This window comes from Artemia franciscana, chromosome 4 (genome assembly GCF_032884065.1).
Source record: "Artemia franciscana chromosome 4, ASM3288406v1, whole genome shotgun sequence".
In the NCBI taxonomy this organism is placed as follows: Eukaryota; Metazoa; Arthropoda; class Branchiopoda; order Anostraca; family Artemiidae; genus Artemia; species Artemia franciscana.
The window spans coordinates 18,389,838-18,404,537 of record NC_088866.1 but is presented as its reverse complement, the minus strand read 5'-3'; the positions used below and the strand labels follow the sequence as shown (position 1 = coordinate 18,404,537).

At 35.2% G+C, this 14,700-nt stretch overlaps 1 protein-coding gene across 50 annotated transcripts in view; it reads right to left on the bottom strand.

Annotated features, from left to right (window-relative positions):
* Nucleotides 1-3,795: 3,795 nt before the first annotated feature.
* The window catches only part of LOC136026092 (myosin heavy chain, muscle-like), a 97,456-nt gene continuing 86,551 nt past the window's right edge, over nt 3,796-14,700 (bottom strand). For all 50 annotated transcript variants that reach the window (XM_065702360.1, XM_065702356.1, XM_065702367.1 and 47 more), the window contains exons 30-35: nt 14,313-14,691; nt 13,497-13,776; nt 11,336-11,540; nt 7,766-8,001; nt 6,729-6,910; nt 3,796-4,074 (exon numbers count right to left, since the gene is read on the bottom strand). In XM_065702360.1, coding sequence (XP_065558432.1) covers nt 6,743-6,910; nt 7,766-8,001; nt 11,336-11,540; nt 13,497-13,776; nt 14,313-14,691 — 1,268 coding nt within the window. In that variant the 3' untranslated portion in view covers nt 3,796-4,074; nt 6,729-6,742. The remainder of the gene's footprint in view (nt 4,075-6,728; nt 6,911-7,765; nt 8,002-11,335; nt 11,541-13,496; nt 13,777-14,312; nt 14,692-14,700) is intronic.

Sequence of the window (14,700 nt, the reverse complement as noted above, 5' to 3'; positions counted from 1 at the left end):
TTACTATATGTAAACACTGGTCAAAGTTGGTAACTTGCAGCCCCTCCCCCGGGGACTGTGGAGGTAAGTCGTCCCCAAAGACATACTTATTAATTTTTTCGACTATTCTGAATTAAATGGCTATCTCGGAATTTGGGTCTGGTGTCTTCGGGAAAAATGAGCGTGGGAGGGGCATAGGTGTCCTCCAATTTTTTGATCGCTTAAAAAGGGCGCTAGAACTTTTAGTTTCTGTCAGAATGAGTCCTCTCGCGACATTCTAGGGCCTCTGGGTCGATACGATAACCCCTGGAAAAAAAACAAACACGCATCCGTGATCTTTTAAGGGGTTTTATTACTTTTAAGGGGCGTTTCCCCCCTACTTTCTAAAATAAGGCAAATTTTCTCAGGCTCGTAAATTTTTATGGGTAAAACTTAATTCGATGAAACTTATATATTTAAAATCAGCATTAAAATGCAGTTCTTTTGATGTAATTATTGGTATCAATATTCCAGTTTTCAGAGTTTCAGTTACTATTGAGTCGGGTCGCTCCTTACTACAGTTCGTTACCACGAACTGTTTGAAAATATAGCATCACAAAAAACGCACGTGCAAAAAAAAAAAAGAATGAAAATGCACAAGAAAGTTTGATTATCTGAATTGAGAGCACAATTTTGCATCCACCCTACAAAAAATTCAGCTTTAATAGAGTACCTATCCATTACTAACCAGATGAAAATCTTCTAATATATTTTAAAAAGTATTAGGCTACTATGAAAAATAATATCTAAAAAAATAACAGTGAACACCATAAATTTTTGTCATAAAACGTTTTTACATAATTATGACATACGATACATTACACATATATATTTTGCATTAAATTTAGTTAAGCTACACGAGGGTTCAGTTGCACGGTGGTTCAGTTGCACAGTGGTTCAGCTACACGGTGGTTCAGTTGTAAGGCTACTCAATTACAATGGTTCAGTTGCCTGGGGACGTACGTGCAAAAAAAAAAGAATGAAAATGCACAAGAAAGTTAGATTATCTAAATTGAGAGCACAATTTTGTATCCACCCAACAAAAATTCAGCTTTAATAGAATACCTATCCATTACAAACCAGATGAAAATCTTCTAACATAATTTAAAAAAGTAGTAGGATACTATGAAAAATAGGATCTAAAAAAATAACAGTGAACACCATAAAGTTTTGCCATAAAACGTTTTTAGATAATTATGACATACGATACATTACACATATATATTTTGCATTAAATTTAGTTAAGCTACACGGGGGTTCAGTTGCACGGTGGTTCGGTTGCACAGTGGTTCAGCTACACGGTGGTTCAGTTGTAAGGTTACTCAGTTACAATGGTTCAGTTGCCTGGGGTTCAGTTACACGGTTGTTTAGTGGTTTAGCTACATTTTGTATATAGGAGCCTTAAAAATATATGACAGGGTTCTCTGATATGCTGAATCTGATGGTGTGATTTTCATTGAGATCACTGGATCTTTTGGAGGTGCCTCATTCCTTTTTCAAAAATCAGGCAAATTTTCAGGGTCTTAACTTTTGATGGGCAACATTAAATTTGATGAGTTTTATGAATTTGATTCTTTTCATGTATCTATTATTGTCAAATAAAATTTTTTTAAAGTTTCGGTTACTACTAACCCGTATTGCTTCTTACTTACAGCTCGTTATCACGGACTTTTTAATGAATTGTTACCAAGATTCCATTATTTAGAGCATCGGCTACTATTTCACCGAGTCTTTCTTTACTTACAGTTCGTTACCACAAACTGTTTGATTCCGGATGGGATTTGGAATGATTTTTATTTCATTCATCTAAAAAAAAAACTGTAATAAGTTCATACATCTAGTTCAAAAAGTAAGCAGTATTGGATTGCATAAAAGTATTCTTGTTATACCTGAAAGCTTACTTGATCAGGTGATATTTTAGTCTGTAACAGAACTACTGTAATCCCTTTAGTTACTGAACAAATTAAATTTCTAAGCTCAAAGTTTCGAGTCCAAACATTCAAATATTCTTCCCCTGTCTAAACCAAGTCGTTTACCTTGCCGCTTATCTACGTAGATTATGAATTCTATAGCAGCTTATAGTACAAATATTTTTGTAACTCAGACACAAAAATTGCTGGGCCCACGCCCTATAAAACAGAAATTCAAGTTTCCCTTTTCTACCCTCCCTGCATTCTTTACTCGATATACTTTCAACTTTATTCTCTATGCCATTTTCTAAACGAGACAGCTATTTGAGGATTTGGATACATCTAGTACCTTTTGGATTAACTTTTTCTACACCGTAAAAAAAATCTAAGGGTCACTTACCTTTGCCCCCTTCAGAAAACTCATAGAAAGTTTCAACTTGATACCAAAGCTGTTACCGAAACATTTCAGATTATTCATTTTAGAAAACTGGCAACGCGTTATATATTTTGATTTACCTCATCACTTAACTGTGTATAGATTATACATAGGTACCATTGGAACTTATAATGCGAAAACATTTCGGAGAATCCAAAACAAAATCTGCTAACCGACTACCGACTTGTGTCCCGACCATCCTCGCTGAACTTTTTCGAGGCTACTCCTCCTGCTGGCTCATGCTTAAAAGCTCGATACATGGTTCTATTAGGTGCAGTATGTGATAACTGGGCTAACTTGACGTTTTCAATATCGAAATACTCTGTCCATCGCTTTCGTGGTCTTCCTCGTCTAAGAAGACTTAGAAGGGGGACTGGTTGCCCTAAAACCACTTTTAGATCTCAAAAGGGCACTAGAGCCTTCAGTGTCTAGTTCAATGAGCTCCTTCCCAAGTTCGTGTGCCTACCCTTCCATAAGACGAAGCTGGGAAAAGAGTTTTTTTACTATTTGTAGGGCCTATTTTGAGGGGGGCCAATATTTGTTCTCCTTCTGCACAGTTCCCTTAGCCCAGAAACTCATGGATACAAGTTTCAAGGCGATCAGGATAGAATGCTTTTGGCCTTAATTTTTTAAGAGGACTGTGAGCCCAAAATTATTTCATTGTATATTAGGCTCCTCTCGATTGAAAAACTCATACCCTAACTTTCCAATTGTTCAGAGACAAAAGTATACTGGCCTATTTCCTTATTTCCTGGCTCCTGTTCCTCCTCTGGGGTCTTTAAGCAGCTCCTCCCGAAAGTGTTTTATAGATCTTTCTCAGCCTTTGAAAGCAATCACGTTTCTGAACCATACAAGACCAACATTGGCGTACTGTAGCTTCCAATATTCTAACCTTGATTAGCAGACTTATTTTCCTGTTCTTCCGGATTATTTTCAAGTGTGAGCTCCCTGGACCTTGGCTATACTGCTTTTTTCATCTTTTGAGCATCCAACATCCCATCTTTACTACGTATACTATCCAGGTAAATTAAGTGTTTCACTGAATTGATATGTTTGTTACCCAATACCACCTCCTTACTTTTAATTATTCCAAGTCTAAGGCTTAGTCTTCATAACATTAATTTTAAAACCTTAGCTTACCCTGAACCCCCAAAACTTCCAAAAATTTATTGATTCTGCTAACGCTTTATCTAGAACACTCATATCCCGAGCAAGTCTTAAGAGAGCCTAGTCTTGAGCAAAACCTTTCGATTGTTTTGAGAAAAATTGCTGTTACAAAATTTTGGTCCTATATCTTTGGGGGTTACCAAGAGAGGGGGTACCACGATGCTGCACTACTGTGCTACCATTGGTTGGAAAAGCTTTTTTTATTTTAAGAATGAGAAAAAACAGTCCTAATTTCTGTTACTTACTAAATGTAAATTACAAATGTTAAATAAACAACAAAAATTTATCCTTGAAATTTTTGAAACAAAAAATGCTACAACGAAGAACTTTGACATCAGCAGAAATAATAAGAAGGGACTGTTTTCAGTAGACGTGCATACACTGTTTTTGATCATACATGGAAACATGATAGAATTAATAACTTTTAAGAAAGCACACATTCACGCAGAAGAATGGCAATTTTCATTTAAAATGGCCGTCTCAAGCTGTCGGTCGATTATCGCTGAAGTCATTATCGCTCGGCTGGGAAACGTCTACTGATTCCTGAAATAAGAAACGAATTTAAACAATCAAGTTAGAATGGTACCCGCTGCTTAATTATAATACACTTTAATGAATTAATTGTGACAACTAATAAATTCAATAGAGAAATAATAAAGAATTCCTTGCTGCCGCCATCGGACTGTTCTTTTTTCCTAACACCGGTGTCATCGGAGGAATTACTGCAAGTTATTTACCAGCTGAAAAATGGGTGGTCGGAAAGTATGGATGGCTTGTCGACAAGTCTATTAAAACGGGTAAATTCAGATGTTATAGATATTTTGGTTGATGTTATCAACTTATGTTTTTCAAGTGGACGTTTCCCAACTTCCTTAAAGTCTGCACTTGTTTTAGCCATGCATAAGGGTGGTAACACGAAAGATCCAACAAACTACAGGCCAATCTCGATCCTATCTTCATTTGCACAAGTAATTGAACGATGTCTATAAAATCGCATAGTGAAGTTTTCACTCATACAGTTTATACACGACACTTCGGATCAAAAAGAAATTCCGAATACTATATTTATCGGTACAAAAGAAAAAGCGTTCGATACTATTTATCATGCAATCTTGCTTCTTAAACTGAATAATATTGGTATTACTGTTGGAATATTACGGCATTTGAAATTTATTCTATCTTTTCAAGCAATGAGATCGGTATATTTTGACCTAGTCCATTCTAATCTGGGTTATTGGCTCTTGATTTTCCTGAATCTGTTTAAAACTCATATAAAACGACTTCAAGCTTCAAAGACAGTAAACAAAGCACAGTGTATCCTAAGAACTTTCATCCCTTCCCCAATATCCCTACCATCAAAATCACCAATTAAAAGTATGTTTTCTTTCCTCAATATATTCCCTGTGGAATTATTATTATCTTTTCATGGAATGATATTTTGAATTAAGTATTTTGCAAATTCTACCAAATAATTGTTATGCTATGGAACTGTTTAACCAATGCGAGTATGATTATGGAACGAAGGGGTCTTCTAAGAATGTCGAACAACGAGCATGCACTGAAAGATCTAGGTTCTCACTAAGGCGCTGCATAACCAAACTTTAGAATGTGTATGGGCCGGGTCTTAACCTCGGACTTTCTATTTGATGGTACACTGCCTACTACTTTGGTGGTACACTACTAACTACTTTGGTCGTTTTTTTTATTTAGTTATAATCGTTCAGCTGACTGATTCTTTTGGTCGAGTTTCCCTGTGGCTTCACTTCACTATTCTTTTTTCGTTTTTTTTGGTAATTTGTTATGGTAAGTTCTCCATTTGGTTGCTGGCTTTGAATGATGCTTGGTAAGTCATACATTTTTTTTTTCTTTTTATTTCTTTATACAGGAGTGTCATTGTGCGCAAATACAGTAATATATTATGTAATATATTATTTTGTTCTTATTTGTTATTGATTGCCCGGTAATACGAGCTAGACTCTCAGTCGGGCATTCCCCTACTGTAGTTCTATTTAGTTTGTAGGTAAAAGAACCTGAACCAGTCCTATTGAATGTTTGTTGTAAAAAACTGATTTCAGCAGGATTGAAAGCAAGGACCCGGGGAATTTCAGCCCAGCGTCTTCACTAGCCATGCTGCTGCAAAAACACCATCAAGTGAAAGTTTTAAATCAAGACAAAATAAATTTCACAAATAATGAATTTCTTGGTCAATGCATTATATATTGTACTAACTTTGTTTTTAATTATAAAAGTTTTATTTAATCTTGAATAATCTTCAGAAGTTTTTGCCAAACTGTGGCTATCGTCTCACGTTTTGGTGAGTAATAAATATTCTTTACTCACTGCTAAATAATAAAGTTATATGTCTTATGAGTACTTACATTACAAACGATTGGAAAATGAAAATGAGAGTTATTATGCAGATTAGCTAACAAAAAAAAGAATATTTAAACAGTTTCAACAAATTCTGAGTTTGACCCAGGGCCATTGATAGTCAATACTTGGCCTCGAGCCTATGCCAGTGGGATTCCTCCCCTCTTTTGCTTTTCTTGTGTTGCAAACTAAAATGAATATGGCTCTGAGATTGAAAGCAAAAAGTTGCACGCAACATATGTGTGGCTGTTTCTTACAGAGGTTTCAGGTTATACGCTACAGTTTAAATTTCACCTATGTTTTGACAGCAGATTTAATTTATTTTTCTGTTTTCCGTTGAATGTTTATTTTTTAGCAGAATGATCTTGAGATAAAACTTGTTGTAACAATAAATTAAACAAAAAAAGATGAATTTAACAAACTTATAAGTTAATTCTATAAAACAAACTTATAAAATCTTACACTGGGTCCCTTTGAGGCTAGGTCCCAATAAATTTCTTTATTACGCCCTCCTCCTTCTTGGCAACCTTGATGATACTTGAAAAGTCAAATGATAACAATTAATAGGATGAACAAGATGCATACAAATTTAATTCTAAAGTTTTTTTTTTATGAATAAAATATCTTCTGAACATAATAGTTTCTATTCATCTCTTCTCGAAGTTTTGGTTATTGTACATGTAAAAACATAGCAGAATAGTAATTTCTGTAAGAATTTAGATTTTTTTGAAAAGTAAATTTAATAGAAAAACCAAGAAAATGAAAATAATTCAATTGGACGTGGTTGTTAAGAAAAACAACAATAGTTTAATAGAAAAGTTACTTACGATTTAAAACTAGTCTATTTTCTTGGCTGGGGAACAGGTGATAGCCTCTGGACTGATCCACCACGACCCTTGGCACGAACTTTACTGACAGTCTGCTCTGCAATATCTGCACGTTCCTCGGCTTCTTCGAGTTCTTGTTGGGCTTTACGGAACTTAGCCAAGTTCAAGGCAGCAATTTCCTCCTGAAACATAAAGCATATCCATGTCAAAGATTCTATTTAACAGTTTCTAAGCCCCTGTGTCTCACTATTACCTAAAAACATTAGTTATCAAGAGATGTTTTGCAGAAGTAGTTTTCCTATGGTGCCACAATGATATTTCTGCTAACTAAAACAGTTTTTCTATGATGAAATAAAAAAAAAATTAAACAGTTTCAGTCACGATTCATTAGGTTTTCACAATAAAAAAACGAATTCAGAAACTAGCTTTATTGGCCTGATGTTTTTATTATTATTTGTTTGAGCGTCATTTAGCGCGATTAAAGTATTTAAAAGCTAGTTTTGTGCAATAGTGACACCAAACCCGTGTTTTGCTAGCCAAACTTAGTTATAAATATTTAGAAAAAGTTAGTTTTTATAGAAAAAAGGGCAGAGTGAAATGTAATTACGTTCTAGCATTTTCATTTCGTTGTCGATTTTTTTCGTGCCAAAATTAAAAAGTCATATGTCAGCAGGTAAAACAGATTTACTACGGTATTTACCCTCATTAGAAAATCAGGATATTACTTACATTTTAATATAAAATTTATGTACTATAAGAAATATTTTTGCTTGTATAAAAGACTTACTTCTGACTTTTTTACTTTTACTTTTTTCTTTACTTTTACTTTTTTTTTACTTTTAAAGACTTAAATTAAAACTTGGGAACGAATTTGGATGAAGATTGAATCTACTGAATAAAATAACCTTTGAAGATCACTCCTAAGATACAAATTATCTAAATGATTTTTTGTTAGGCACTTCTAATATTGTGGCAATTAAGCCAAAAATATTAACTAAAATAAATTTTCACTAGCTTGAATAGATAAAGAAACTTACAGCTTCTTCGATCTGTCGTTTGTATGTCTTGATCTTCTGTTGGAGTTTGTCAACAAGATCTTGCATACGTTCATGGTTCTTCCTGTCCTCGTCGGCTTGGAAGGTGAGCTCCTTAATGCGGCGCTCAGATTTGCGGAGGTTCTTCTGGGCATCAGCGTGTCGGCGTTGTTCACCATCAAGTTCTTGCTCGAGCTCGCGGACTCTTTGTTCGAGTTTTTGGATTGTCTTTTTGCCACCTAAAAATAGAACAGACCGTGAAGACTAGTTGACAAGTTAATTATAATTAGTAACGATTGGACAGTTGACGATTATTGAAATGATTCTGGTGATTAGCTAACAATGAGGTGGGAGTTGATGAGTGGCTATGTTTGCAGTGAGTAAAAGACCTTCATGTAGTTGCAGTACACTATTGCTGAAAGTAATAAGACTCATTTTAGCCATACCAGGTTCCCAAAACTTACATTAATGAAAAGCGAAATAAAGAGAAAGGAGAAAAGACGGCAAAATAGCCTTTTCCTTTTTCTTGCTTTGCAGTTTGTCGCTTTTCCTATTTCCTATGCTGTACTTTCTACTTCTGTATCAGTATCATTATATTTGTTAAATTACTAGACAATACTTCTAGATTAGGGTTATCTCTAAAAAAAAGACGTAAAGCATAACATTAATAACAAATGACTGCGGAACCTTTAAAGGCTTACCTAATATTTTCCTTAATTTTAATTGACAGTTTAGAACGCACATACTGAGAAATTACTCTAAAATGAAATAGACTAGCATTACTACTACTAACAACTCACCACAGTACCACGCCACCTGAGACCAACACAGCTACGCACGCTCCTACTCTATCCGATTCTATTCAAAGCCTCCCTCTTTACACCATCCCAGGAAGTTCCCATTTTCTTCAAATCTTTCCTTATGAATCCTTCCCCCCCCCCAGACGAGGACAACCTGCCAACCTTAGCCCCAGATGGTTGGGGGAAAAGGACAATCTTCGGCAATCTGTCATCCTTCATCCTCAGAACTTACCCTAGCGAATTCAAACTTTCTTTCATTATAGCCCTAGAAAGCGGGATTGAACCACATTCTTTTTATAGCTTTTTGTTTGAAATACGGTCAGTCAGCTGGGTACCCAGAACAATCCCTAAGCAATTTCTCCGAAAAACATCTAGTAAATCTTCGTCCACTTTTCGGAGCGCTAAAATGCTTCAGAGCCGTATTTAACCACTGTCATCATTGTACCTTCTAATATTTCAATCTTGGTTTGTAGACTTATTTTTCAATTCTTCTAAACTTTTTTAACCGTGAAAAAACACACCTGACCCCTGTTTATTCTGCTTTCAACATTTTCACTGCTCCCACAGTCGTTATTAATAATACTACCAAGGTAAGTGAAGCTGCCCACCTGGTCAGTATTTTCATTACCCAACGTCACCTTTTCATCTTCATTTATTCCTAACCTTAGTGACTTAGTCTTCTTAACATTAATTTTTAAACCTATTCTAGTACCCTAAGCTCGCAAAACCTCTAGAAATCCTTTGTTCACACTTTCATCTAGGATGCTTAAATCATCAGTCCAGAAGAGTTTTTCCTCCCCATTTGGTTCCGTGGTCTACCATTGTCTTTCCCGTGCTCCTTAAAACAAAGTTCATGAAAATAATCCGTATAAAGGGATATAGAACACAACCCTGCTTAACTCCTGATTTAATGCAAAATCAGCTGCTAACCTCATTTCCTACCTTGACCGCAGCAGTATTATTCTCGTACATAACACTAATCCTTTTGATGTATTTGTCTGGTATACCATATAAGAATAAAACCTTTGCTAAAGCTCTTCTTTCAACGGAATCAAACGCTTGCTCATAATCTATAAAACTAAGGACCAAAGATGTTTGACAACCAAGGCATTTCTCAATTATTAACCTAAGAATGAAGATTTGGTCGACACATCCTCTACCTTTTCAAAAACCATACTGTTCTTCTCTCAACCTTGTCTACAACATCTCTCACTCTAAAAATTATCATAATACTAAGTAATCTGTTACCCACAGAGACCATGCTATTGTCTCGGCAATTACGACACTCACTCTTATCACCTTTCTTACACAGTAGTTTAATTAAGGTTTTCCGAAAAATGTTAATTAATTCCCCTTTTTCAAAAATTGTATTCGTTATCTTCAGTATCTTATTTCTAACCTCAGAGCCATCATATTTAAGAAAATCATTTATCACATTATGAACACCTGGAGCCTAATTATTTTTTAATCCTTTAAGTACTGTCGCTAATTCTTCCTCACAAAAAAATCTTTCTTCACACCGAAGGTATCACAAACTTTTTCATTTTCCTCTATATATTTGCCGGCAACTGTATCTTGGTTTAGCAATTCTCAAAATGTTCCACCATCTCTCTTTAACTCTTTCCTTATCACTAATTGTGGCACCGTTCCTATCTTTAACAGAGACAAGACCGGATTGACTACTCCCTCTCAATTTATTATCATGCCAGTACAATATTTTATTATTATGCCATCTAGCTGCATCTTTTAGATCTTCAGTAATTTTATCCATGGCCTCCACTTCACACCTCGTTAGTACATATTTTAATGCTTTCTCTACTTCTTTACATTCCTTTTGTTTTCGAATGATATATCACTCAGATAATTCTTGTACAAATCCCTTTTCTTCTTTATAAAACGTAAAGCTTTTTTATTAATATTCCTAGCTGCAGTCTTATTTTTCTTCACCAAGACACAATCAGCAACTTGACAAATTGAGGCATGTGTTTAATAAGGCCATTGTCACTCTGTCTACCTTTTGATTTCACGCCTTTTCAAGATTTTTTTTTATGCAATGAATAGCATCTTAATTTCAATACCCTTAGGGGTTGAGGCAGAACAATTTTCTGAACCTTAAATAGGGTATTTACAGGCTTAAAGTTTGGCACATTATATATTTGAATCATTTCCCTTTCTTACCGAGGTATTGACTTCGGAAAACCTTTGGGAGGATTACCACTTTGTTCATAATCCTTCTTGGAGGCATTTTACATTAGAGCAGTGGCTCCTAACTGATTAGGTGGCCCCCACCTAAGTATTTCTAAAATCCTACACCCTCCCTCCTCTCTTGACACCTAAATTTTGTTATCTGAAATTTCATGTCTATTCACCTATAGGAAGCTTAAAATGCCATTAGCTTGGTTTTGTTGTGTTTTGGTCGTCCTCTAGACATACTACATGCAAATAAAAAATATTACCTGCAAAAAATACCCTTTATACAACTCATGATATCATTGCAATGTTATCATGTATCTGTTTGTTTTTTAAATACAAATGAGTATGAAGTCATTCCCATGAAAATGTTTTTTTTTAATTAGGGCTCAAAAGTATAGTCAGCCAAAGGATGCACGTCCTGCCCTTGACCAACCAGAATATTGCCAAGCTCTACAGATGGGCCACTTCCCGCCCCTCCCGTTGGAAATCACGGGATAAGAGTCTTAATTGTCTTCAAAGTTTGCAGAAGTTACAATTGTTTTTCAAGTTGATAAGCTAGAAATTAGAGCACATAACTTACCCTTTAGTGCGTTATTTTCAGCTTCGTCCAAGCGAACTTGCAATTCTTTCATTTGAGCTTCAATGGCCTTGCGCTGTTTTTCCTGGTTTAGCGCATGCTCTTGTTCAGCTCGTAGCTCATCAGCAAGGCGTGCAGCATCAACCATAGCTTTCTTGGCCTTTTCTTCAGAGTTCTTAGCCTCGTTCATGACTTCATCAAGATCGGACTGAAAATAATTTTTGGTTTAGTGGAGAAGAAAAACAAATTTTTGGGTTTAACAGATTAAAATTCAATCAGAACTTATTTTTTATTCACTACTTTTGTTCATTGTGACATGAGAGAAAATTTTCATCAATCAAATTTAGCTCTAAATTGATGTAAAAAAGAGGGTATCACAAAGATGATATTTTGTATTTTACCTCGGTATATTGTTTGAAGCGTACGTCTGTCAGAATTCTGAGAAGAAAAGGATTGATCTTAAGAGTATGAAATGATGCTTAAATTAGATAAAAGACCGATCCTTTAATTTGTAAGGAGCTTACATGAGTAAATTTAAACTTGTTTTATCTTCTTTTCCTTGCAATGCCAATAATATTCTTTAATGCTTATTTAATAGACTTCATTCACTCTTTAAAATCAAATTTGTTTGCCTGATTTTCAAGGATAAATGATGCCACTTAATGAAAACATGTGACTCGAATTAACATATCAATTAAAGAAAAATAGTGAGAAGACATAGGCTAAATAACTCGATTTTTACTAAAGAGAGTCTGAGTTCTAGTAGACCTAGTAAACCTGGACGGCTTTCCCTTCTCAGATGTGACGTCCAAATAATTGTAGGTTTTTTAATTTATTTTTTTAAATAAACGTTTTTTAAATAAATAAATAAATGCTAGTTAAGCCAGCTTTGCTGTTCATAGGTATTCACGACTAGTTGAAAACTGACAGACTAATCTTCATGAGCTAGTGTGAATTAGATCTGGAATATGATTTTAGTGTGAAAAACATTTTCTTTTAGTACCGAATCCAAATTAGTATCCTCGTGGCTATAAAACAATCTATGGATTTCACTGTTTTCTCCGCTTTTTACATCAAGAATTTTCGTGAAATGAACAGAAACAGGGAGCCGTATGTCCCCCAGTGGCATAATTTCATCAAAATCCTGGAAGGAGGGGGCAAAGTTGGAGCCGGTTTTTCCAAGTTAAGGGAAAATAAAAGTGAAAAATGACCCATATAGTAACATATAAGCAAATGTACTAAACAAAACTCATCTATTTCTGAGAATACTTGAATTATGTCGGCCTCAGTTTCGAGAAAATTTTTGAAGATTCTCAACTCTAGCTGGAGGGGGGGAATTAGAGTGTGAGGGAGGGCATTTACCCTCACCTGCCCACAGAAAATTATGACCCTGGTGTCTCCTAGATGGTTGGTTCCTCCCTCTTCATTTCGTAAATATCTTATTAGAGGGGGGAGAGATTACTTTCACTAAAAAAAAGGCGTTTTTTGGTATTTACACTGAAAAACTGGAAATGAAACTGACAAATTTGTCCAACTGCGTATATTTAGAAAAATAAAGTTGGTTTATTTTTCAAATATTTGGTGTTAGACCAGCAAGAATCATTTAGATAAGTTAACTTGATTATTATAAATTAAACGAAACAAAAATCAGTGAATCAAATTTAATTTTAATTAAAAAATAATCAGATAAAACATATACTTTGGATTTTATTTTTGGCTTTATTTTATCTTTGCATTTCTTTTGCCAATCTAATAAATTTTTATACTGTACATTTGTTAAACCTAAAAACATTTGCACCCATACCCCGCCTAATTCCCCGTAGCTAGTCGTATGTACACAGAGCGTTGAACGCCGAAATAAGGTTTTGACTAGATTTGAAGGCTTTTAAGCCAAGTTTGAAGACAAGTTTTTTTTATATTATTCAGTATCGAGAAAAAAAATATTACGTTACGCTTGTGAATAATGTAGATTTAATCTGTAGATTTTAAGTATGACAAAATCTGTATAAGGATTGCTTTGAGCATCTGAATAATTTTGTTGCATTATCGGATATACTTTACAGAAAAATCAAATTTTACTTTAGCTGGACTACCAGAATGAAGTTCTTTTTCATATTTATTTCCTGTCTCAATCACTGTAATAATTATTGTTTATATTACTCACATGAAGAGCTTGAAGTTCAGATTCAAGCTTGCGCTTAGCACCTGCTGCAGATTGGTATTGGGCATTGAGCTCGTTCAAGTGCTCATGAGCATCACCAAGCTCTGTCTCTGCTTGACGGCGAGCACGGTCGGCTTGCTCGAGTAGGGCCCGGGATTCTTCCAGCTCTCCTTGGAGGGCATGGGCACGACGTTCCGCAATACCCATTTGCTCACGATATTCATCGCGCTGTCTTTGTTCTTCTTCGAGAGCTTGTTGGGTCTCCTTGATTGTTTGTTGATATCTGTAAAGAAAGAATTTGTAGATAGATGTAATCTCGTTGTATATATGCTCCCTTAACTAATCTTGGAGCTCCTTTGGACACAATTTAATTTAGATACACTAAGAAAACAAAACCGTTAAAATAAGCCACTTAAACTCTGAGTTCTATGTTATGGTTATTAATTAACGACCCAGTGACTATATTTGGTTGGTCAGAAAAGTTTCTAATTAAAAGATATTTGTAAATTTTCTAATAAAAGAATATTCGTAATAGTAAAGGTGCAATGAGATAATTTCCAAGCAAAAACACTGCAAATTCTATTTATAGTGAATTTTATTTATTTATAGTAAATGCTATTTATGCAAACATTTCTTGGAATATAGTTAATCTCGTGTTCGAATTATATTGTAAGTTTTGACACATAAATTGTTTCGACAGTTTTTTTCCTTCAAATTGTGGCATAATGCATGGATATCATAGTATTTTGTGGAGAAGGATCATGGTTATGCAACTAATAATTTACAACTTTGAGCTTTAAGGACCGTAATGAGAATTACCTCTTGATATTTTTCTGAGCTTCAGCATTTGCCTTGTTGGCATGGTCAAGGGCAATCTCTAGCTCATTGATGTCAGACTCAAGCTTCTTCTTCATCCTAAGTGCCTCGGCCTTGCCCTTGGCTTCAGCTTCGAGAGATGCTTGCATGGAGTCAAGAGCACGTTGGTGGTTCTTACGGGTATTTTCGAATTCTTCTTCTTTTTCTTGAATGCGGCGGTCGATCTCTTGGCGAACTTGGCTAAGCTCAAGTTGAGCACGGAGAACTTTATTTTCTTCTTGTTCGAGAGCAGCTTCAGCTTCTTCCAGAGCAGCTTGGAGTTCTTCCTTCTCAACTTCGAGACGTTTGCGCTGTTTCTCAATCTCGTGAACGTTGCGACCACCTTTAGAAA